Below are 26,220 nucleotides of genomic sequence, written 5' to 3' on the forward strand. Positions count from 1 at the left end.
TTTTCCGAAATGATTTCAAAGAAATTGGAAATTTATTGTAGATGTAAAAGGTAAATGCACGTGTTTACTTTGCAATGCCAGAGTATCTATTCCCAAGAAAACCAATGTCGAGAGGCACTCATTTTAATACAGTTCACCAATCTTTTAATGATAGTTTTCCTGTGGATTCAGAAATTCATCGCCGTGTAGTCGTGGCTTTAAAATTGGTATATGTGTACAGTCAAGAACACCGATCACACAAGGAAAGTTAAAGCGTTGCTGCCATTCGTCTCTGATTTCATGTGGACGTGACGGAAATTTATCCAGTGATGTGCTTTTTAAAAAAATGTTTGCTGACGAAATCAATGGTTCTACTAACAGTACTTTGATGCACTACCGTATCTTCGCCTATCCCAACTTGGAAACCCGGACCACCTACAAAACGAAGAAATATCTGGATTCGTTCCTTCGATGTTAACGCACCACCACGCGTCTCGTCACTTTCTCCCAAGAAAGAGCTTGAAATTAATTCAACATTTTCTTCGTTAAATCTATACAAATGTTTATAAGCACGTTCATCACTACGCTGTCTGGGATTATACAGTTTCCTGCGTCGGATATTCACAATTTGCGCCATTAAATCAACCAGAAGGCAACACTAAGTCATCACAGAACAAACTTCAAGCTAACTGAGACTGGCTTGGTAAATCTTAAGCAAATGGTTGCCTAGTCCTAGCACATGCTAGGTTTTATTCATGTAGAATTCAGCAATTGCTGGAAAATTAAGCAAATGCTTGCTAGCACGTAAATACCAGTAAGTAAAGCAACTGCTAGATTATTTTATTCATACTTATTCCAGCATATGCTTGCAAAGGAGGTAGCAAAAACATTTCCTAGATTTTATGCATACATCCCATGGAGTTCCAATTAAAATACGATTTACAAAGATGTGAATGATATTCCTTGCAATTAGATTCATAGACAGAAATTTCAAATATAGCACAGTTCTTGATTGTAGTGAGAATGGTGTTTGGCGACTTTTCTTTTGAAGTTTCTTAATGTACGAATAACTCCACTGACACAATGAACTAGAGGCAAGGACATTTTAATAAAAAACTATGTGCAGAATGTACTATTCCCCTACAAAAGTTGATACCTATTACAACAGATGGAGCTCCTGCATTTGTTGGCTGCAAGAAGCTCACAGGACAAAAAAATTCACAGTTCTAGCCTTTCAGGCAAGCAACTCAATATTGCAAACATCCTAGGGATATGAGCTACAAATTTTAGGTAAACAAACAGGTAAATAATGAAGTACGAGAACATATTCTTTATTAATCCTAAACATTACAATCCTTTCCTTAATCATCATTATCTGGTCGATTAGATTAGCAGTTTGCCTTTTTCTACCACTATGAGATACTACTGCTCAACACGTTGTTTCACTTAAGCACCACTACGAACGCTAATACGAGTCGATGCAGAGTTTAATTTAAGCCCTTATAACTAAATCACAAACGCCTCAGGGTATTGAACCAAGGAACACATTACAGAAATAATTATGTAAATAAGTTAATTTGGCTAGGATCTGAATAAAAAAGAAAACGAGTAAAGAAACAAGCGATTTTAGGCTGTTTTTACAAAAAAGCATTTAGGCCGGTAGTTATTTTTCTAATTAAAAAAAAAAGTTTGGTAAAGATATCAAAGAAACACAATTTAAAATTTTCTGGGTTGTTTACCCCTTCAACTTTCAGCACAATTGAGGAAATTGCTTAATTTTAAGCTTTTCGTAGTATGGAGACCCCTACTCTGTCTGCCAAGAAATGTTTTCAACATTAAAATTAGCCACCCTAGTGCGCATGTACAGATGGATTGTTAAGTCTGTGCAGATGGTGCAGAAAAATAGTCCCATGCCCAACCACATGCGCACTGCATCTACGCGAGCATGTAACGGTCAGACAGATATTGATATTTCAGGCGGACAGTGTATGTCAACGTGGGTAGATGTTAGGATGAGACAGAGTGGCAAAAAGTGCAATCGTGTTTGGCTGTGCCCAAGGCTATACGGTGCTGAAGTTGCTGGATTTGTTGATGTTTCGCAGCAGACTGTTCAACGTGTCTACAAGCAGTGGTGTACTACACATGGTCACGAAACAAGTCAGAATTGTGGTCGGAAAAAGATCCTTTTTTAAATATTTTTTTTAGAACTTGCTTAACGTCGCATTGACACTGATACTGTAGGTCTTATGGCAACGATGGGATAGGAAAGGGCTAGGAGTGGGAAGTGGCTGTGGCCTCAATTCAGGTACAGCCGCGGCATTTGCTTGGTGTGAAAATGGGAAAGCACGGAAAACCATCTTCAGGACTGCCGACAGTAGGGTTCAAACCCACTATCTCTCAGATGCAAGCTCACAGCTGCGCATCCCTAACTGCATGGTCAACTCGCCCGGTGAAAAAGATCCCAACTGAGAAGGATCGGAAATGAGTTTCACGGCTTGTGAATCAAAATCACTTCCAAACCCGACAGGAATTGTTGCAGTCAGTGAATGAAGGTCCATCCCAACCTGTTAACAAGAGAACATTGCAACAGCAACTGAATGCAAAGAACATTTGGACTTCGTCACCTCGCAAGAGGCGATTGCTCTTACAAGCACATAAAACTGCACGTCTTCAATGGGATAGAAACCATCAAATGTCAACGGTAGCTGATTGGTGGAACGTAATGTGGTCTGACCAATCACGTTTTTGCCTGTATTCCAACGACGCACATCGCTGAGTGCATCGAAGGCCAAATGAAGCATTTCATCTGGATGTGTGCCAGGTCAGGTTCAAGCTGAAGTTGGGTCTGTGATGCTTTGGGGGTGTTTTTTGTATCACGTATTACCCCACTAACTGAGTTGACCACTAACATGAACCAGCATGTTTATTTGAACATTTTGGATGATCAGGTGCTGCCTTTCAGTCAACATCTGCATGATGAGTAGGCTATTGATACCCCGATTTTTCAATATGACAACAGCAAAGTTCAATGGGTTGGACACCTATATGACTGGTTTTATTAACACTCCCCGACCGTATTACATCTAGATTGGCCTGCAAAATCACTGACTTGAACCCTATTGAAAATCTGTTGGACCTGTTGGAACAGCGGGTAAAACGCCGACATCAGCATCCCTGCAATTTGGTGGTACGTGGCTTAACCCGGATAACCTTGTGGACTCACTTCCTACCCGAATCCAGGCGGTTACATGGTAATGAATGATGCTTGTAATGATTTCTCCAGGGGTGACTAACTTTTTGTCTGGTGAGCTTTTGAAAAGCTTTCCTCATTTTCAATCTTATCCCTGCATACTACACCAACAAGTATTATGTCCTTGATTTTAATCGCATCACAAACACAGTTCTGAAGATCGTTAATTTGATTAAGGCTGCTTCTATACAGCACAAGTTGTTTAAGGCACTGTTGGAAGATGAAGACGCTGATTATAGTGACTTAGTCCTACATACAGAGGTTAGGTGGCTCAGTACAGGGAGTGTTAGCAAGATTTATCAGTGTTCTAAAAGAAATAAAACTCTCTCTTAGTTTAAGAAAAGAAGTTTACACAGAGCAAGATGATAATGTGTGGTTTATGGACCTGGGTTTCCTGACAGACATTATGCTGAAAATGAATTAACTTAACCTACAGCTCCAAGGTAAGGATCATCATATTGTAAAAATGATAAGTGCTGGGGATACTTTCAAATGTAAACTGGATTTGTGGAAAGTTAATCTTTTAAGAAACTGTCTTTCTTATTTCCCAAACTTGAAAATTACGTTGCAATGTATGGACGAAGTAAATTTAAACATTCTGCCGTTCATTGCTCACCTTGAAACTCTAATAAAAGATTTCAGCGAACGATTCAAAGACTTTTCAATGATTGAACCAGTAGTGGTATTTCTGTCAAACACTTTTGCTACAGTCAATGTTAGTGAGACAACTCCTTATATTTGGAAAGACTCAGTAGAAACTGAAGATAAGGAAGCCCTTGAAATCGAAATAATAAACTTATAAAATGACCAATTTAAAATCTCATTGCTACGACAATAAATTTTGGAACTTGCTAGATCCAAACTCTTATCCATTGTTGAGAAAGTGCGCCCTGAGAATCCACTCCTATTGTGCATCAACTTACACAAGTGAATCTGTATTCTCAACCATTAAACATTTGAAGTCAAAATACAAGTCCAGATTATCTAATGTTCATCTTGATAACTGTTTACGTATAGCGCTCTCTAGTTATGTTCCTGACTACAACAAGTCGGCTGACGCTATGCAGTGTCAACTTTCACATTAATATGTGAATTTGGTGAATTTTGATATTTATGCTCATTTTAATTGTTGATCATTAAGTGAGATCATTATAACAAATAAGTTTTTAGGCTTTTAAAAATGGCATTTCTTTGGCGGCCCCATAGTAACTTTTTTTTAAAAATAGCTCTTCATGCTTAAAAGGTTGCCGACCTGTGTTGTAGGTGATAGAATGAAATTAGAAAGAATGACTGCTGGAATAAACAATGGCAGAAGGTAATATGCAGCAAATAAGGCTAAATTGTGAACCAACACACTTGAAGGAGTTGTTTGAAAAGGCTTACATGGTGAGGCCATTGTATACAAACTAAGTTAATGGGAGGTTAAAACAGAATGGTCAAATCTGTATTTAAAAGATTTTAAGACATTACCTATAGGATAAGAAAAGACTGCTACCTACCTGCTGAAGAGAACTATAGAGGCAAATGCCTGGATCTGAGCACATCATTCGATATCTGTCTCAGAATCCTTCAAAGTAAGGACATGTATGCATAATAATGAAGAAGAAATTTATGTTTAATCCTGTGTATATTACTCTGAGGTATGACAAGATGGAACCTGCCAATTAAATTCATACTTACGTAATTTCTTATGTAACAGTGTGTTGTACTTTGCACCATCCTTAGAGTTCTCTGAAATTTTATTCTTTGTGCTGGCTGATAAAGTCGGAGTAGATGAAACACTGGCTGCACTGCTTACACTGCTAACACTTACTATGTCTATAAAAGAAGAAAAAGATGTAATCAAAATATGTAATGAACAACAGATTTAAAAAAAATGTGATATGCATTTTAAAGATATCTGCCAAAGAGACAATTATTACTTGGCTCTCATACCTTTCAACAACTTTTAATGATCACTTCTTGAATTCTGGATAATGTATGTGGAATGTTTTACATGAAAAGGCATGTCTCTGTGATTTGGACACCATATAAAACTGGAGGTTCTGTGGGTACAATCACAAAATTAACCATAAAAAACTATAAACCTTGATTGCATCTTTTATCTTACACGCTGTTAAGACTGGCTCTTAAGCTATGTGTAAATATTCCTGGCCAGAAGCTGAAGTGACTAGTTGGCAAGGGACAGTGAGTTCTTGCCAAGCAAATTATTGGCTAAGCAGCAAATTATTGGCTAAGCATGTCCACTTCACTCCAGGAATGATTAAGTTTTCAATGCCATGTCAGTTATCAGGTTTTCAGTTGAACTGATTGGCTCAGATGGTAGGAGCTCTGGCCTTCTGAACAAGTTTTTGAGTTTGATTCTGGTTCAGTTCGGTAGAATTTGAAGGGAATAAAATATGTCTGTCTCATGTTGGTAGATTAACGGCAAGAAAAAGAATTCCTGCAAGAAAAAAATCCTGGCATCTTGGTATATATGAAAACTGTAGAAGTAATTAGTAGATCAACTTATGCAGTCTTACCACCAATAGAAACCCAGCATAAAAACTTCTAAATGCCATATCAAGAGGTTAAACCAAGGCATTGTTTTCATTCACAACAAAGCAACACCACATAACGCTCATTCAATACAAACTTTGCTTCAACAGTTCCGTTGGAAGGTATGGGAAGATCTAGCATACAGTTCGGATATTGCACCATGTGAATTCCGTGTGTTCAGCAAGGTGAAGGAACATCTGAGTGGAAAACGATAAAACAAGTTCAAAACAAAGGTTCTCTGAAGGTTTCAGGACCAAGAAGCAGATTTCTATAATCAGGGAATTGAACGATTGGTAGAACATTCTTACAGGTGTTTACAGAGTGGATGACCATGCTAAAAAATAGTATGATACCTGTATCCCTTTATACTGTACAGCGTAACTCAACCGACGTTCACTGACCTCTCATAATCAGATGAAATTTACTTTTAGAGAGTGTCTCATATATGACAATAATAATAATAATAACAATAATAATAATAAAAGTCTGGTGCAGGTCTTTTGATTTGATGCTCAATACATGACCCGTGCATCTGTAAGGATGATCCCTACCTAGGATGAATTCTAATGTTGAAGACTGCACGAACATCCAGCCCCTGAGTCAGAGGAAATAACCTATTAACCCATTTTAGTTTAATGGATCTTACACAACTTGGATTTTATTTCTCTCTTATAATGCCATTTTTCCACATTAAGCATTACTCAGTAATACAAAAGGGACCTTCCAGAATGGATATAATTATTTTCAAGAAATAGTCCCAAGCATGTAGGCTTTGGGAAGTGCTGTATAAAACCCGTTTTGAGGTTACTGGAAGACAAGAGTTTTGAAATTTGTTTTCAATTAGAATAAAATTCTAACATATCACTTTTAGTATTCTTTTTTGTTAGCGATGAATCATCAAAAAAGGTATGTCCCAGTGCTTTGGAAGTTATATTTAAATGGAAATTCTAAGTTCCCATGAAAGGAATTAGATTCTTTTCCACCAATAGAGCATATCAAAAATCAGATCAAAAATTAGATGGATGGCTTTTCCGGCGTTTGCTCTATTAACCAGCATTTCGTCTTAGGTCTGACACTAGACTCTTCAGAGTGGGATGTGTCAGACCCTACCCACTGACGCTGGAGTGTATGCAGGTGAACTTATCAGAAGCTTATTTATGAAGCACAGTCTGATAACTGCATACGGTAGATAAAACTCCACAATGGAAATAATTGCTAGGCGGGCATTATTTCCATTGTGGAGTTTTAAATTGCTAGGCGGGCATTATTTCCATTGTGGAGTTTTATCTCCCGTATGCAGTTATCAGACTGTGCTTCATAAATATGCTTCTGATAAGTTCACCTGCATACACCCCAGCGTCAGTGGGTAGGGTCTGACACATCCCACTCTGAAGAGTCTAGTGTCAGACCTAAGACGAAACGCTGGTTAATAGAGCAAACGCCGGAAAAGCCATCCATCTAATTTTTGATCTGATTTTTGATATGCTCTATTGATGGAAAAGAATCTAATTCCCTTCATGGGAACTTAGAATTTCCATTTGGAATTGCTAGGCGGGCATTATTTCCATTGTGGAGTTTTATCTCCCGTATGCAGTTATCAGACTGTGCTTCATAAATAAGCTTCTGATAAGTTCACCTGCATACACCCCAGCGTCAGTGGGTAGGGTCTGACACATCCCACTCTGAAGAGTCTAGTGTCAGACCTAAGACGAAACGCTGGTTAATAGAGCAAACGCCGGAAAAGCCATCCATCTAATTTTTGATCTGAGTTATATTTAATGCGTAGTTATGCCTGTAAATGTCAAATTGAATTCTGGGGTCAAAAATGACCCATGCTATAACTACACTTTCTCAAATATTTTTGAAATTCCTTTTTATCTACAATTAATTACCCCTTAAATGAATGGTTAGTAACAACAAAAAGCCATATATTTTGTAATTATTTCTAACCTTGGCCTAAAATGGGTTAAGATTAAAATCACTGAACCAGCTGGGAATTGAATCCAGGATAATTTGAACCAAAGACCTTCTTTTGCTAGTTGCTTTACGTTGCACCGACACAGATAGGTCTTATGGCGATGATGGGACAGGGAAGGGCTGGGAGTGGGAAGGAAGCGGCCGTGACCTTACGGTACAGCCCCAGCATTTGCCTGGTGTGAAAATGGGAAACCACGGAAAACCATCTTCAAGGCTGCCGACAGTGGGGTTCGAACCCACTATCTCCCGAATGCAGGATAATGGCCGCACTTAAGCGACTGCAGCTATCGAGCTCGGTGAACCAAAGACCAGCATGCTATCCAGTTAGTCACAGAGCCAGACAAACTGATGAGATAACCGTGGTTTTGGCAAAATGGCACTGTGGTCAGTCTGGTAAATGTAAATAGCATGGAACTGCACTGTTGTCAGACCTCATACTGGCAGTGTAACAGATGTCCACAGGATAGCAAGACAAAAGATCTCTGGGCATTTGATTACGACCACATTCTCGGTGTCAAGTGCATGGGTCATTCAATCACTGAAGTTGTGCAGGTACTGGGCTTGCCATGGGCAACCATGTCAAGAGTGTACCACAAGTTCGTGGATTCGGGGAATACCACCACCACCACCACCACGGTCAACTGCCATGGAGTACGTGTTGATGACGAAGGTCACCGTTGACTATTTTGGATGTTAAAAGGTGATAACACAAGCCTAGAGTCCACCAAATCACTAGCAAATTCAATGCTGGACAACAACGAAGTGTGAACAGCTATGCCATTCAGAACCACTGCCTCATAATAGGGTGCAGGAGTCTCCATCGCACAGGGTTACCTCTGCTTACCACAGTATGACTGACATGGGCAAAGGTACACTGCTTTCAGACTTTTGAAGTATGGAAAAAGGTTGCCTGATTAGATGAGTCAAGGTACTAGCTGATACACGACAATGGCAGGGTACAAGTGTGTAACCCAGCATGAGACGAGTCCTTCTTGCCAGTAAGCCATACCTCAGCCGGTGGGGGTGATATCTTCGTATGAGGACTGTTCACATAGGCTGAAATATGATCTGCCAATATAACTCACCATCAAACATTACAGGAACCTACTGTCAGATAATGACCACTGATTTGTTCACCTCCTGCACCCTGCATCTTTTCCTATAACATAACAGACTGGCCCATCGCTTATGGGAAGTCGAGTGGCAGTCATTGATCAGAATGGCTCCCTAACACCTTTGATACCCTGTGGAGTCCATGTCATGCCAAGTTACTGACATCAAGGAAGAAAAGGAGCACTACACGCCACAGTCAAGGTATCTCTAATCCAATTGCTCACCAGTGTATAAGTTACAGGATTGTGAGCAACTGCAAAAAGACCTTGACAATGATGAGAGATGGACAGCAGACAATGGTATGATTGTAAACAGGGTGAAGTCAGGTTGAGAGTTTCACTAAGAGGGAACGTCCTCTCGGTTTTAATTTGTATGTTGATGGAGTGAAAGTACCTCATGGGGATGGCCGTAGTACCTACGTGTTAATATGAAGAAAGATCTTCACTGAGGTAGGCCTAATCATAAAAATGGGATTGTAATTGAAGGTTACAGATGTCATCATATGGTTATGAGGGTATTTGGGAGTTGTAGTAAAGGTGTAAAGGAGAGGGTATGTAAGTCACTGTTAAGACCACAATTAGAGTAAGATTCCAATGTACGAGACCCTCACCAGGATTACCTGATTCAAGAACTGGAAAACATCTGAAGAAAAGCAGCACAATTTGTTCTGGGCGATTTCTAACGAAAGAGAAGTGTTATAAAAATGTTTCAAACTTTGGGCTGAGAAGACAAACTGTTCACCTAGACGGAAAGTTGCAAGTGATAAATATGATTATTGATCTGTACTGAAGATACTATATGTAGGATGCTGAATGGTTTATTTATCACCTATTCAATACATTAGAAATTTTAAACATTTAGGAATTTATTGTTATTTCCATATGAGACATGTTTAGCCCTTCTTTGAGGGCATCATCAGTCATAGTACTACCTCAAGGCATAAATCAGGTATCTGATTTGTAATTAAATTGTAAATACTAAGATATAATATTGACATATAACAGTGGGAAAGTCAAGAGAAAAACAATGTTCAATGATGATATAGATAACAATATACCAGCCGTTGGCTGTAAATTATCAGTTGTGAAGGATAACAGCGTGAAAATGTTAGGGTATGTCCTATTGCCTGATATATCATCATCTATATCATCATTAACATTGTTTTTCTCTTGACTTTCCCCACTGTAATATGTCAACATTATATCTTAGTATTTACAATTTAATTACAAATCAGGTACCTGTTTATGCCTTGACGTAGTATTATGACTGATGATGCCCTCAAAGAAGGGCAAAACAAGTCTCATATGGAAATAATGATAAATTCCTAAATGTTTAAAATGGCAATGCATTGAATAAGTGACAAACCATTTAGCATTCTACATATAGACGGAAAGTTCCGAACTATCAGCAGAGAAATGGCGTGGAATGACATTAGGACGAATAAGGCTGAGTGGCATTTTCAAATGTAGAAAAGATCACAATATAAAGCTACAGTTAGTAATTAAAAGGACAAATTGGGGCAAATATTAACTTAGAAGAAGTAAATTAGGAATTGGAATAATTTACCAGGGGAGATATTCGATAAATTTCCAACTACTTTGAAATTATTTGAGAAAAGACTAAGTAAACAACTGATAATGAATCTGTCACCTGGGTGACTGCCCTATATGCAGATCAGTGATGATTGCTTGATTACAACTGGGAAAAGTGACATTCAAATTGAAGAAAATGTCTTTTCCATAAAAGCGAGGCCTGCAGATCACGTAACTTTGCCGCAATGGGGAGGTTTGCATGTCCCAATGAAGCAGACATCCAAGCCGCAGGATATCAGATGGGTATCTGTCGAGAGATCAGACTAACGAATGGTTCATCGAAAGAGGGCTAGCAGCTTTTTAAGAGGTTGCAAGGGCAGCAGTCTGGATGATTGAACTGATATGGCCTTGTAATAATACTCAACATGGTTTAGCTGTGTTGATACTGCTAAACGGCTGAAAGCCATGGGAAACTACAACCATCACTAACTCCCGAGGACATGCAGCTCTCTCTGCATGGATGATGTACTGATGATGGCTTCCTCCCAGGTAAAATATTCCGGAGATAAAATAGCCCCCCCATTTGGATCTCCGGGTGGGGACTACAAGAGAGGAGGCAATCATCAGAAAGATGGATATTGACATTCTGCAAGTCGGAACATGGAATGTTAGAAGATTGAATCGTTGTGGTAGGTTAGAGAAACTGAAAAGGGAGATGGTTAAACTAAGATTTAGTTGGCAGTTCGAAGAGGATATTTGGTAGGTGACTACAGAAATATCATCACAAAATCAAACAGGGAAATGCAGGAGTTGGTTTAATATTCGGAAAATAGGGCAGCCGGTAGGCTATTACGACTAGCATAATGAAAGGATTATTGTTAAGATAGACACCAAACCAATGCCCACCACAACAGTGCAGGTTTATATACCTACTAGTTTAGCAGATGATGAAATCTAAAGAATATATGAAGAGATAGAAGATTTAATACAATATGTAAAAGATGACGAGAATCTACTTGTGATGGGAGACTGAAATGAATTGGTAGGCCAAGGAAAAGAAGGTAATGCAGTAGGAGAATTCGGATTGGGACAAAGGAATGAAAAAAGGAAGTCGGCTGGTTGAATTCTGCACTGATCATAATTTAGTCCTTGCTAATACTTGGTTCAAACGACGGCTGTATATAGAACGAGACCTGGAGACATTGGAAGGTATCAAACAGACTTCATTATGATTAAGCAGAGATTCAGAAGTTAGGTGTTGGATTGCAAAACTTTTCCAGGAGCAGGCGGGGACTCTGACCACAACTTGTTGGTCATGAAATGCCACCTGAAGTTGAGGAAATTGAAGAAAGGAAGGAATGCAAAAGGATATGGGATTTAGACAAATTGAGAGAAAATAGTGTGAGGCACAGTAAATGAACAGGCTGAAGGAAACAAAATAGAGGAAGAATGGACAATCGTGGAGAATGAGGTCTCAAGGGCTGCTGAAGAAATGTAAAGAAGGAAATATCAACTAAGAATTGACGGATAACTCCAGAGATACTAGACCTGATTGATGAACGACGAAAATACGAGAATGCAAAAAATTAACAGGGCAGAAAGCAATACGGGCGATTAAAGAATGAAGTGGATATAAAAGTGCAGGAGAGCTGAGGAAGAATGGCTGAAGGAGAAGTCTAAGGATGTTGAAGGTTGTATGGTCCTAGGAAAGATAGATGCGGCATAGAGGACAGTCAAGGAAACCTTTGGAGAAAGGGAATTTAAGTGTATGAATATTAAGAGCGCAGATGGAAAACCACTTCTACGGAAAGAAGACAAGTCAGAAAGATGGCAGGAACATATCCAACAGCTTTATCAAGGTAAAGATGTAAATGATATGGCTCTGGAAAAGAATTGGCTGCTGATGCTGATGAAATGGGAGACCCAATTTTGAGGCCAGAATTCGACAGAGTTTTGAGAGACCTAAGTAGGAAAAAGCCACCTGGAATAGATGACATTCCCTCTAATTACCGAGTGCCTTAGGAAAAACCAGCATGGTGAGGTTATTCCATTTAGTGTGTAAGATGTATAAGGCAGGAGAACTGCCATCCGATTTTCGGAAGAATGTTATTATACCTATTCCCAAGAAAGCCGGTGCTGACAAGTGTGAAAACTACCACACCATTAGTTTTGTTATCTCACGCCCGCAAAATTATAACACGTATTATTTAGAGAAGAATGGAAAGGCAAGCTGAAACTGAGTTGGGAGAAAATCAATTTGGCTTCAGAAGAAATGTAGGAACATGTGAAACAATCCTAGCTTTAATAATAATGTTATTTGTTTTACGTCCCACTAACTACTTTTTAAGGTCTTCGGAGACGCCGAGGTGCCGGAATTTAGTCCCGCAGGAGTTCTTTTACGTGCCAGTAAATCTACCGACACGGGGCTGTCGTATTTGAGCACCTTCAAATACCACCGGACTGAGCCAGGATCGAACCTGCCAAGTTGGGGTTAGAAGGCCAGCGCCTTAACCGTCTGAGCCACTCAGCCCGGCAATCCTAGCTTTACGCCTGATCTTAGACAATCTAATTTAGAAGGACAAGCCCACATACATGGCATCTGTGGATCTTGAAAAGGCATTTGATAATGTTGATTGGACCAAGCTATTTGAGATTCTGAAGGTGATCAGGATCAGATACCGAGAACAGAAAATTATCTACAATCTGTATATAATCAGTCTGCAGTGTTAAGAATCGAGGACTTTGAAAAAGAAGCAGCAATCCAGAAAGGAGTGAGGCAAGGTTGCAGTTTGGCCTCCCACCTCCTTTTCAATGTTTATATAGAACACGCAATAAAGGAAATCAAAGAGGTATTTGGGAAGGGAATCACAATCCATGGAGAGGAAATCAAAACTCAGACTTTCTGATAATGTTATTTTACCTGAGACTGCAGGAGATCTGGAGAAATTGCTGAGTGGTATGGCAAAGCCTTGGGTAAGGATTACAAGATGAAAATAAATTGGGTAAGGGTTACAAAATGAAAATAAATAGGTCCAAAACAAAAGTAATGGAGTGCAGTCAGAATGAAGTCAGGTCATGCAGGAAATATTACGACTAGGAAATGAAGTGTTAAAGGAAGTAGATGAACATTGCTACCAGGGTAGTAAAATAATGATGGCAGAAGTAAGGAGGACATAAAATGCAGACTAGCACAAGCAAAGAAGGCCTTTCTTAAGAAAATAAATTTGCTCACTTTGAACATTGATACACGGATTAGAAAGATGCTTTTGAAGACTTTCGCGTGGAGCGTGGCATTGTATGTGAAACGTGGATAACAACTAGCTCAGAAAGAAAAAGAAGAGAAACCTTTGAAATGTGGTGATACAGAAAAATGCTGAAAGTGCGATGGATAGATCGAATCACGAATGAAGAGATAATGAATCGAATTGGTGAGAGGAGATGATATAGATGTTGATTCCCATAGGGAATCTGAAATGTTTGTCCTGAATGAGCAAATTTATAATACCAATATAAATGGTCCGTTATTTGGCCAGAAGAGATAGAATGATAGGACACATCTTAACACACCCAGGACTTCTGCAGTTGGTTTTTGAGGGAAGTGTAGGTGGTAAGAACGGTAGGGGTACACCAAGATATGAATATGACCAACAGATTGATGATGATTGATGTTTAAAGGGCCGTAACATCTAGGTCATCAGGCCCTAATGGTACGAAATGAAATATAATGACAATTTAAAAGTTCAAAACTCATCCACTGACCAGAATTCAAAACGTGATGATGAAGAATGAATGGACACGAATTTAAGAAATCAGCAGATCTAACTCGCAATATTAAAAGTTAAAACATACATACATAATCATTATAGACTGTTATGCCTTTCAACATTCAGTCTGCAAGCCTCTGTGAATTTACTAAACGTCGGCACAATCCTCTATTTGCAACTTGTGCTGTGGCCTCATTTAGTTCTATACCTCTTATCTTTAAATCGTTAGAAACCGAGTCTAACCATCGTCCCCCTGGTCTACCTCTACTTCTCTTACCCTCCATAACAGAGTCCATTAATCTCCTAGGTAACCTATCCTCCTCCATTTGCCTCACATGACCCCACCACCGAAGACGGTTTATGCGTACAGCTTCATACATCGAGTTCAATCCTAAATTAGCCTTTATTTCCTCATTCCGAGTACCCTCCAACCATTGCTTCCGTAAAGCAAAGATAGTTTCGTCTGGGAGCTGACTTCCTTCTTATAGAATGCTGTTGATCGCAACTGCGAGCTCACTGCATTAGCTTTACTACACCTTGATTCAATCTCACTTACTATATTACCATCCTGGGAGAACACACAACCTAAATACTTGAAATTATCAACCTGTTCTAGCATTGCATCACCAATCTGACATTCAATTCTGTTGAATTTCTTACCTACTGACACCAATTTAGTCTTCGAAAGAAGGCTAATTTTCATAACATACTCATTGCACCTATTTTCAAGTTCCAGGATATTAGACTGTAGGCTCTTGGCACAATCTGCCATTAAGACCAATAATAAGACTATAATAAAAAAAGATACTAACAATGATTATGAACTTAAAACAATCAGTGGATTCGACCCACAATACCCCACCTTCCCAGAAACTATCTTAAAACAATAGGATATACTGACCAAGGGGCTTCTTCCAAAGAACAATCCTGAATCGATGATGCTTGCTATCGAAAGGGGTACAAAATCCAGGTCATTGGCCCCTCATAATGGTACTTATCACCAGTAAAGTAGAACCACGGTATTTCTCATGGAGCGGTACTAATCATGAGTAACATAGACTTATGGTGTTTCACAGACTGTGGTACTACTCACAGGTAATGTAATACGCACAGGTAACAGAGACCTATGGTGTTTCTCACATTACGGCACCACTCTAGGCAACGCAAGCCCATGGTGTTCTTCACATAGGTGCACATCACAGGGACTCGCACTATCCTATGGTGTTCCTCACATAGTGGGTACTAATCATATGATTATTATTATTTCTTCTGATTTTAACAATGAAGCTATCCTAAAATAACTGGAAAAGTTCAGATAAGCATCAACAATTCTGCAGTATTAGTTTACTCTCACAGATGTAATCAGAATACTATGCTTTTAACTTTACTATTACACTGGAGTGCTGAACTTTTTCCTAAAAAGAGGTTTTGAATGTGCAAGGAAATCTACTGGCAATGGACACATTTACTTAAGCATACTTAAATGTTAGCTGTTTGTGTTGGGGTGCAATCCGACAACTTAAGTAATTTTTGACCTAAACCAACCTCCTCCTTCCTGACCTTTTCCCAATTACTTTGAGTCTGCACCAGATGTGGATTAAGCTCAGTTTTATGACCAGATGCCCTTCCTAATGAACCTATATAAAGGGATGTATTCACTTATGCATGTGGATGTTTTGTGTAGGCCTACATATAAACAGAAGTATATTATGACAAACACAAACATCCAGCCAAAAGAATTAACCAGATGCAGCTAAAATCCCCAGCCTGGTCAGGAATCAAACCCAGGGCTCTCTGAAATGATGGGTACTATTGTGACCATTCAGCCAAGGAACCCAGATAATTCTGAGTTAAATTACCTACATGAAAATGAATGGATAAATTTAAACTGAGGGGAAAATATGTGAGCTTCTGAAGACATTCAGTATCATACATGGAAGACTGACCCCCACACCCAATTTAAGAAAACCTATTTTTTTTAAAGCAGCCCACAAGTGTGACGCCTAAAATATGAAATGATAATTGCATCCCAACATTATAACACTTTTATGTAGTTCGAATGGGTTTATGTACTACACCATTTTCAAGATAATATTCAGGGGCCACTAAAACACAACTGATGTAACCGCAGACAGTTTAATAAAAGTGGACAGCAAATTATTCCTATTGAACAAAGTTAAAGATCAGACCAGCTAGGAAGACAGCCAGTGAGGGGAAGTGTGCAAGTGAGAAAGCAGAGCAGTGGGAGCAAGAACGCTGACTTCCCCTTCTCTGATTAAAATAATAACAATAAGTTATTTTATTAATTTGTCCACCTAATCAATACAATAAAATGGTAAATTGCTATAAAATGATGTTGACCGACTAGCGGTTGGAACTAGATAATAAAGAGGATGACGATTTTACCACTTGTTTACAACAAACTATTGCTCTATTCATTTTATTTATAATATTAGTTCTTATAGCATTGTTTTTAAAACCAACATTGTTAATGTTAATTTTCTTTCAAGTCTCATCAAGGCTTTTTTTTAATCTTATTTTTATGTAAATCAAGTGCCTGATATCATTTCAAGGTTAAACCCATGGATGATGCCTATATATAAGGCGAAACATGGGCACCATTTTAATTAACAGGTCAATGTAAGTCAACAAAGACAAGATTTATTCTACTGATTAGGTGGATAAATTAATTAAATAACTTATTGTTATTATTTTAATCAAATATCATCTATACAGATCAAAAATTATATTTAACACATGTAATTCTCCTTCTCTCTTGGTGTTGTGGCGACGTACAGTTGACCCAAAATATTTGTTATAACTGACATGTAACACTCCACAGATTTTCAGTTAGTGGAATTCCCTTCCAGCTGTAAATTACAGACATACCTAGCCAAAATGAATTTATTTAGAAGTGTTACAGATGATGGATAGATTTAAGGAATTAGAACATAATTTAACCTTGTATTATAGTAGCTGTCAAAATCTTTTTCGTGTATCAATTTGAGTAGCCATTGTTTTAAATTATAATTAGAAGTAAAATTAACTTTACGATGCTGTAGATGTACAGTGTAGAATATGTTTTGGTATAACAGCAGGCTTCATAACCTGAGCCACGTCATGTAAAATAAGTCAATAATAACAATAAGATAACATACATCAAGAATGAAATACACTTTAAGAAAACTGAAAAAACTCTAGATACTATGCAAAAAAGGACGATAATTTCTTACGGTCATCTTCTCAAAATGAACTCTAATAGATTAACCAAACAAATCTTCGACTTCTTCCGTAACCGCAAAACAAACCCAACTGGTTTAAATAAACTGAAAAAGACCTAGTAGAATTAAAAATTACAGAAAAAAAAAATATATATATAACGATATAATGGTTTTCAGGTACAGAAACAAAATATAATTCATAAAAAGAAACACCATAAAGGGTATACGTATGCTGGATACATGGGACGTATGTATGTAGGTTTCATCCGTGTACACTATAAGCCTATCCTCCGCCCGATACTGAGCAATTTTTTTGTCAAATAAACAAATCTTTTGTACTTTATGTCATGTATTTTCATTAGAATGCGCTTGTTAATGATAGTTTTTTCCAACGATATCCTAATGATCGAAGCATTCGCTTGAGACTAGTATTGTATCCTTTGAACTTTAAATCTTTCTCTAAATTTGCACGAATTTTTGAAACAGTAGGTAAACATTTTTTCAACTAAATAAAATTTGTTAACAATACGACGTACGGCACTTTCGTCAAAGTCGTCCAGTTCAGTAATATTCTTTGTGCGCATTCATTTTTTGTTTGGTGTTTCAAACACACTATCCATAGGTTTTCCTAATTCCATCGCTTCTGGTTTTTTGCTCCTCATCCGTGCCAGAGAACTTTCTGACACTCCAACAGCTGCTGCTACTCTTTCCTGCACTTCCTTACAATCTATCAAGAACTTCTCTTCCATTGCCTCTCTTCCCATAAAGTCTATAACGTTCGAGATTGCTGTACGAGTCTCACTCTTTAGCATCTTACGATGCAGGCGACTTTTAACGCCTTCCATATTGTCACAGGCAGGCCTAACGTACACCACCACTAACCACAGTTACTACAGAACGAGAAATTTGAAAGTGGAGTGCGACAGCCAAGTGTAAACTTATACACTGAACTGTCTTAGTAGCAGGAGCTCTCTTAGGAGGGGATGCGCTATGCTGGATCTTCTAAAGTGCGCGTGCGCAACCAGCTGTCTTCCTAGCTGGCCTGATCTCTACTCCACAATTGTACTATTTTCAAGGTCTTGTCACCATTCTAGTACAGAGAAGCAGAAGGGGAAACATTAGGAAATGAATGCTGCTTTATACCTTGAAAGCAACAAGGTCACTGAAACTAAGCAGTTTTTCTGATGTGTCTTGTGCATGTACATATCAGGCATGAGCAGTTTGGCCTTCCTTTAATGTGAAATGTGTATTAATATAACCTCATGTGTACATATGAAGATAAGTATCAACCGATGTAACTGTAGACAGTTTAATAAATGTGGACAGCAATATGGAGAAGCTAAAGAGCTTATGGCCAATTTGTTAAACAAGGAAATATAGTTCACAAATAATGTACATGATATATTCTAGTCAACTGCAAAGATTGTTGAGATTCCTTATATCGATTATCTGGTTCAAAAGTGCAACAACCCAAAAATAGTTTATTTTGAGTTATTTATTTCATTCTCCTCCATTTTTCAAGCTCTCTCTGGTTGGGTACTGCAATGAGTCGTATTGCTAATCAAAACTGAACTAAACAACAACAAAAAACTACAGACATGTCCACAACTGTCATGTCATGTTGAACTTTTCAAAACTGCACCTTTTCAAAGTATAGTAGTTTTGAACAGGAACAATATGTTGTGTCATTTTTCTACAGTAGATTGCAAGGATAAAAGAATAAGAAACTAACAAGAATGTCTGATTTTATACACAGACACATGGTAAACTTTCAACCTCTTACTACTCAGAACTAGCTTTTTTTGAGATGTCTTATGTTTGAACCAGATGATCATATGTGGAAAATGGATCCATTATTCCAACAGCTTAAGAGTCTTCTCCTGAAGATGGTACTAACGAAATTCAAACATACTTGGCAATTTTATTTGGAACAGTTTATAGTATTCTGAAACAGAATACGTAACGAGAAACACATAATGACACTGCAGGGTGTTCTGAATGGAGCACAGCTGAAGGCGAGTAGCACATTAGGCTACTGTGTAGCCCTGAAAACTCCAGTACAAAACAATGGTTCACCAGCTGGAGTTGCAAAATCTGCCTCAGCTACCAGTAGCAGGGATGAGCTACTGCAAGGTCAGTCGCTGAGCTGCTTTCTGTAGCTTGGCTACTGAGTAGTCCAGGGTGAAGGGCTCCATTTTCAACAATGCTTCACAAGCACGGACAGCTGGTAGCCAATTTCTGTTGCCTAGTGTGAAGCTGCCGTAAGAAGATACACATAGTATCAAATTCACCAAGGTCACCAGTGAGGCCAATTCTCAGCAGCACAGAAACTAAAAGTAGTGAATCGCTATTGTGCTCCATGCATGCACTGGAGGGTTGAACAACCATCTGGCTATATTTCCAAGTGCACCTGTAACATATAAAGTTGAAAAATACATATCCTTTATATAAAATTAGCCATTTACAGACAAGACAAACCATCATCATGCCGGGTTGGGATGTTTATGACACCCTTCTGTCTTCCTTTATCTGACCATCATTCTTCCTCCTTAACTGTGTTCCAATCCAGGTTTTACGTAATTATACTATTCTTGACTGTTTTCAACCACATTAAGTCTGGTCTCCCTCTTGCCCTCCCACCTTCTACCATCCACTTCGGCATCCTTCCCTCTTCAATCGTCGTAACATGTCAAAACCATCTAAGTTTATCTCTCTCCATTCTGTCAAGAAGCTTTCCACTCCAATTTCCTTCATGACATACTCATTTCTTATGCTGTCCTTGTCTTTCCTATCATAAAAATTTCATTTCACTGGCATGGATTGAATTCTCCTGTCATTTTTGTCAGTGTCCACGTCTCTGCAGCGTATGTCAGTATTAGGTAGTAGTAGATCTTATACATCATTTCTTTACACTTCACTGGTACAGAGGAGTTGGTCATACAGTTAGGCACACGCAGCTGTGAACTTGCATTCGGGATATAGCGAGTTTGAACCCCATAGTTGGCAGTCCTGAAGATGGTTTTCCATGGTTTCACGTTTTCACACCAGGCAAATGCCGGGGCTGTACCTTAATAAAGGCCAAAGCCACTTCCTTCGTATTCCTATCCTATTGTCGTCATAAGACCTATGGGTTGGTGTGACATAAAGCAACAAGCAATTTGTAAAAAAAAAAAGAAAAAGCTTCCTTCCTTTACACCAGGTTTCTCACAATCTGATAGAATGCATAGTCAACACCATTGTCTTTTTATTCCATAATTTTCAATAATCTCACTCAATGTCGAGATGCCCTTACACTTCCTCTCTGTTTGCTCCCCACACCACAATATAATCTGCAAACACCTTCAGCTCCTTGTTTCCATATTTTACCTTAATAGTCGCCTTCACAATTGAATTCGTAACCATTATGAATAACAGCGGTGACAGCACACTTCCTTGTCACTGCCCAGTTTCATCCAAAACACTTTGCCCCACAAGTGTACAGAAACTGCTGCAACAATTTTTGTACACCGCTTGCACATATTCTGTCAATTGTTTTCCAAATACTCTGTTTTATTACTTCCCACACCTTTGCTCTGAGTACACCATTGTAGGCCTTTTCTAAATCAATGAATGACATCACAATATCTCTTCCATATTCCCAACGTTGATATAAAAATGTCTCCGGGCTCGGGGTCATCCGAAAATTTGTGACAGGATAAAATGTGTATTGAAAGTGATGGCATAAAATGTTTTACCTATCAATAGTATAAATAGAGCGTGTTGAAACAGAAGGCACTAGTTTAAGATATTGTTACGTGCCAGCCCTGTGGTAACCACTTTCTGTATTTCCAGGAAGGGGCTAGTGACTCAGACGACCTGGGATTTCCCAACCGGCTTTCCATGTATTGTTCTTGTCAGCCTGTGATTTTCTTGGAGATTCAACGGGAATGTTCTGCCTCTAGCCACCTCGCAAAAATTCTGGCTCAAATCACCTGAGCTATAAAAAGGGAGGTTAGCCACGAACAGTCAGTCACAGTTGGGCTCCGTGGTGGAACTACAGTCAGTGTGAGACGAAGTGTGTTGGGGTTCGGTGGCTGGGCTGAGGGCGACAGAGGTGTTGGCTCTCGCTAGTGTCCCACCAAGATCTGAAAGAGGAGCTGCTGTTATGGTGTCGGAGAGACCAGTGAGTAGGTGGGCTGGAGACGACTGAACGGAAGACTGTACTGTGTGTTCATGTATTTCTATGGACTGAGGCTCAGCGTGAGTAAGCGAGGGAAGCCGCTATTATGAATGTAAAGGCAAATGGACCTGTGTTAATGTTCGCTGTTGTGAGTATAGTCTTGCTGTTGAATACTGCTGAGCTGTTTAGTTGTCCATTGCTTGTGACTCTGAATTACTGGACTGTCTGTGGAGTCAACCACCGAAGTCATTGTGTGTTGTGTAGTCCGTTGCCCTGTGTTCAGATCCAGTGGTCTACACACAGCTGCTGTATGAGGTGACTGGACTTGGGGAAGTGAAAGTAAGGATTAGCGTCCCATGTATAACAACAGGCCGGACTGCCTACTGTGTCATAAGGAAGAGAGAGACTTGTAAATATACAGCAATTAGCGAGTGTGGCCATTCATGGTTAATTAGAATTGTGGCACTTTATGGGGCTGAGACTTGGACGTTGAAAAAAGAGGAAGAAAGACTGGAAGCATTTGAAATGTGGATTTGGTGGAAGATGGAGAAAATCAGCTGGCAGGAAAGTAAGGAATGAGGAAGTACCGTATTAAAAAGAGTTGGTGAAGGAAGGAGAACGATATTAGAATGCATTCAAAGACAGAAGAAAAATTGGTTAGGCCACTGTTTGCCACGAAATTGTTTAATAACCGAAGCATTCAAAGGGAAGATACAAGGAAAACTGAAGAGAGGAAGGAAGAGGTATCAGTTAGTAGACAATGTAAAGGTAAATAGAAGCTATTGGAAGACAAAGAGAATGGCTAAAGACAGAACAGCGTGGAGAGCTTCATGTGAAGACCTGTCGATAGGCAGACCACCAGTGATGATGATGATGATGATGATGATGATGATGTGTGTGTGAGTGCATTTATTATTCCAAAATAAATTTGAGTAATGAAAGAGACTGAGATTTATTCGTTACAATATGTAGTGCATTACCACGGTCAATTAGATCTACGCTGCATCAAGTTGCCCACGGTAGTACTAACATTCAGATCAATGGCCTCCCTTTTAGGGTAAACCCTGTAGAACTAATATGTAAATCCACAGCCTCCTGTTTAAGCTACGTCTTATGGCTGGTGGTCATGAGTAATTAGCAACTGTTGATGTTATACTTAGTAACAGTGACCTTGAGGTGTGCACAGGCAGTAGATTTGTATTAAAAAAAGGAGAACCTCTGTACCCATCTCTGTGAAATGATGTAAATAAATGGTTCATTATCAATATTTCAGTTTCATGTATTGAAAGATATATTCTTGATCATTAGCTTTTTGCAAAGAGAGAAATTTAAGTTTGGTTGGGAGAATGTTGGACAAATTCTTGAAAATCTGTGAGGGTTAGAAACTTCATTTTGAATGGTCCGTATTGAACTGAGATTACATATACACACCTGCCAACTTTACAAAACCGAAAATAAGGAGATTTTGATATGAAAATCAGGAAAAATCAGGAGACTATTCTACATGTCTTGCGCAATACAGGAGTACTGTTGTAGATATTACAACACATCTCAAAACCCGATTGTTGCTATACGAAGCTAAAAGGCTAAAAATTACACATCTCTATTCCCTCAGAGGAAGTATATGAGCGCGATGATCGGTCTCTCTTAAGCCTTCCGAAAATAGTATGAACTCATGCTCCACACGTGTGAATCAGACATGCATTTAGATGCCATTACTTAGCAAATGCATAGATTAATATATTGCATCACGTGCCCGCGAGATTATGCGAAGCGCAATGCTATTTCATCATCATCATCTTCCTTCCAAGTATTGGGCCATGTGACCCGTTACGGTCTTGCATTTTACTTTTTGCAAGACTTGAAAGCAATCAAATGTCCTTCCGACGGGTTGCTAGCCTGAAGGAAGTAAGACCATTGGTGGGGCTGCCACCTCTCAGCTAATGGACTAGCTGAAATCACAGCATTTCCTCCATAATGGATGTAACGGTTATACCGCCGTGACTCTGTCAACAGGGCTGGGAACAGGTTTTTCCATCTCGGGAAGGTGAGGTTGGCCTTTGGGCAGGAGAGGTTATGTCATAATCATCATCATCATCCTTCCAAGTACTGGGCCATGTGGCCTGTTACGGTCTTGCATTTTCTTTCCATCGCTTCATTGGACGTCCTATAGATCTCTGTCCTCTTGGTTGATAGCGTAGGATCTCCTTTGGTAGTCTTCCAGATTCCATCCTTTGAACATGACGTTTCCAGTTTTCTTGGTAATCATAAATGTAATTGATTACTGATTTCACATTCAGTCCCTTAAGCACATCTTCATTTCTTATACGATCCCATTTCGTATAGCCTGCTGTTCTGCGCATCAATGTCATTTCACGTGCTGTAATTCTGGAAATGTTTTGAGTTCTTATTGTCCATGCCTCACTGCCGTAGCAAAGCGTTGGTCTGGCTAAAGTGTTATAAAGACGTAAGCGAGTGTGTTTTTGGACAAGAGATGGCTTCATGATATGATTTATGATTCCTGTTGTTCTGGTAAATCTGGTTATTTTTGCAGAGATATCAATTTCCCCTTGGTAAGATAAACTGTATCCCAGATAATTGAATTCGTTGACTCTTTCCAAAATGTTATTATCTAAACAGATTTTACTTGGAATAGGGTCCTTCCCCTTAAAGGCCATTATTTTGCTCTTTTGTGGTGAAATGATCATGTCGAATTTTGAAGAGACTTTCTGGAGATTAAATACTGACCACTGAAGATCATCTTCTGTTGATGCTACCAATTCAACATCATCAGCAAAGAGTATGGCATCTAGATGTGTGAGATATCTGCTGACTGGGATTGATCCATGCCTTTCATGCCTCCATTCCTGTATTATGTTGTTCATATAGATTATGAACAACAAAGGAGAAAGTCCACAACCTTGTCTCACACCTCTGCCGACCGGTTTCCATTCAGTCTGATGATTACCTAACTTTATTGCAATAAGGTTGTCACTGTACATGTTGTATATGTTATCTATTAACTGTTGTGGGACATTATCTTCTGCTAAGATATTAAGAAGTCTGTTCCTATTAACTAGGTCAAAGGCTTTCTTAAAATCAACAAATGCTATGTGAGTTTCCAAGTTAAATTCCCTGCGTTTTTCGACTAAGATTTTCAAGGTAAAGTAAGCATCAGCACATGAGCATCCCTTTCGAAATCCATGTTGTTCATTTCCAATCACATTTTCATAATACCTGAATAACTTTTCTCTGACAATATTTGAGTAAATTTTGTAACCTGAGTTGAGTATACTTATCCCTCTGTAATTTCCATAATCTTTCACACTGCCCTTCTTATGAAGAGGAATAACTATAGCTTTTTGCCAATTCTCTGGTGGTCTGTTGCCATTCCAAATTAAATTGATGAATTTGAGAAATCTTTGCTTGAAGATGTCACTGGAATACTTGAATAATTCTGCATTTATTGAATCTTCTCCAGATGCTTTTTCATTTCTAAGTTTTCTGAGTATTAGCTCCAGTTCTTCGAGTGTAATGGTTTCCGAAGACTTGTTAAGAGATGTTGGCAGAAGAAATGGCTCAATATTTGAACCTCTCCAAAGGTTCCAAAAATAAATGAGCCACTCCGTTAGAGGTATTGCATTAATGCGTATGTCTTCTTTTACATCATTATTTAGTTTCTTGAGTATTTTATAGGTCTGTGGTTGTGGTCTTGTTATATCAGTCTCCAGTTGTGAAGCAAAGTTTTCCCAACTCTTTCTGTGCTTTTTCCGCACTTCCCTTTTTGCTATTGCTCTCTTGTGGTGATACTCTATTTTATCTTCTAATTTGCCAGTTGACAAAAAATTTTTATAAGCATTTCTTTTGTCTGAAATAACTTTTTCAATCTCTTCATCCCAGATTCTTAAACCCTTTTTCCTCTGCCATTTTTTCTTAACTCCCAAACTCTCAAAAGCAGACTGCTTTAAAATTGAACACAAATTAGACCACTCCATTTCCACATTGTCACTAACTGGTGTCATCTGTGTAAGTTCGTTAAGTCTGTTCTGGTACAGCCATTTTATACTGGGGTCTCTTAATAGGTTAACCTTATAAGAAGTTTTAATTTCTTGTGTTGTTTGTGTGTTTCTTTTATACCATCTAGGCCTCAGACGAATAGGTGCTACTAATAGATAGTGATCAGTTTCCAATTCAGGGCCTCGATAGACTCTTGTATCCAAGACTAAATCTGCCAATTTACTATTACAAATTATATAATCTATAATCGATTTCTGATTTCGTGCAGACCACGTATACTTGTGGGTGTCCTTGTGTGGGAACATTGTGTTCATAATCTTTAACTGATTGAAGACAGTGAAATCTATTAATTTCATTCCATAGTTATTACGGGTTGTTTCTCCGTGGATTCCGATGTGATTCTGAATTTTCTCATTACCAACTCTGGCATTGAAGTCTCCCAGTAATAGTAGCATATCTTGTTTGTTACTTTTATTGACTATCTTTTGCAGATCATTATAGAACCCATCACTTTCGTTTGAATTGCCCTCCACTGGAGCGTATACCCCTATAACTGTAAGATAACCCCTGAATAGTTTTAGTCTTAATTGGATAATCCTTTCATAATACCAATATAAATGGTCCGTTATTGGACATTATAAATTTTCCAGCTAGCTCATTCTTGGTTGCC

At 38.7% G+C, this 26,220-nt stretch overlaps 1 protein-coding gene across 1 annotated transcript in view; it reads right to left on the bottom strand.

Moving 5' to 3' along the window:
- The window catches only part of Blos3 (Biogenesis of lysosome-related organelles complex 1, subunit 3), a 74,955-nt gene that overhangs the window by 25,023 nt on the left and 23,712 nt on the right, over positions 1-26,220 (bottom strand). Inside the window, exon 4 of the mRNA XM_067138056.1 lies at positions 4,910-5,047. Coding sequence (XP_066994157.1) covers positions 4,910-5,047 — 138 coding nt within the window. The remainder of the gene's footprint in view (positions 1-4,909; positions 5,048-26,220) is intronic.

Source organism: Anabrus simplex, chromosome 1 (assembly GCF_040414725.1).
Source record: "Anabrus simplex isolate iqAnaSimp1 chromosome 1, ASM4041472v1, whole genome shotgun sequence".
Taxonomy (NCBI): Eukaryota; Metazoa; Arthropoda; class Insecta; order Orthoptera; family Tettigoniidae; genus Anabrus; species Anabrus simplex.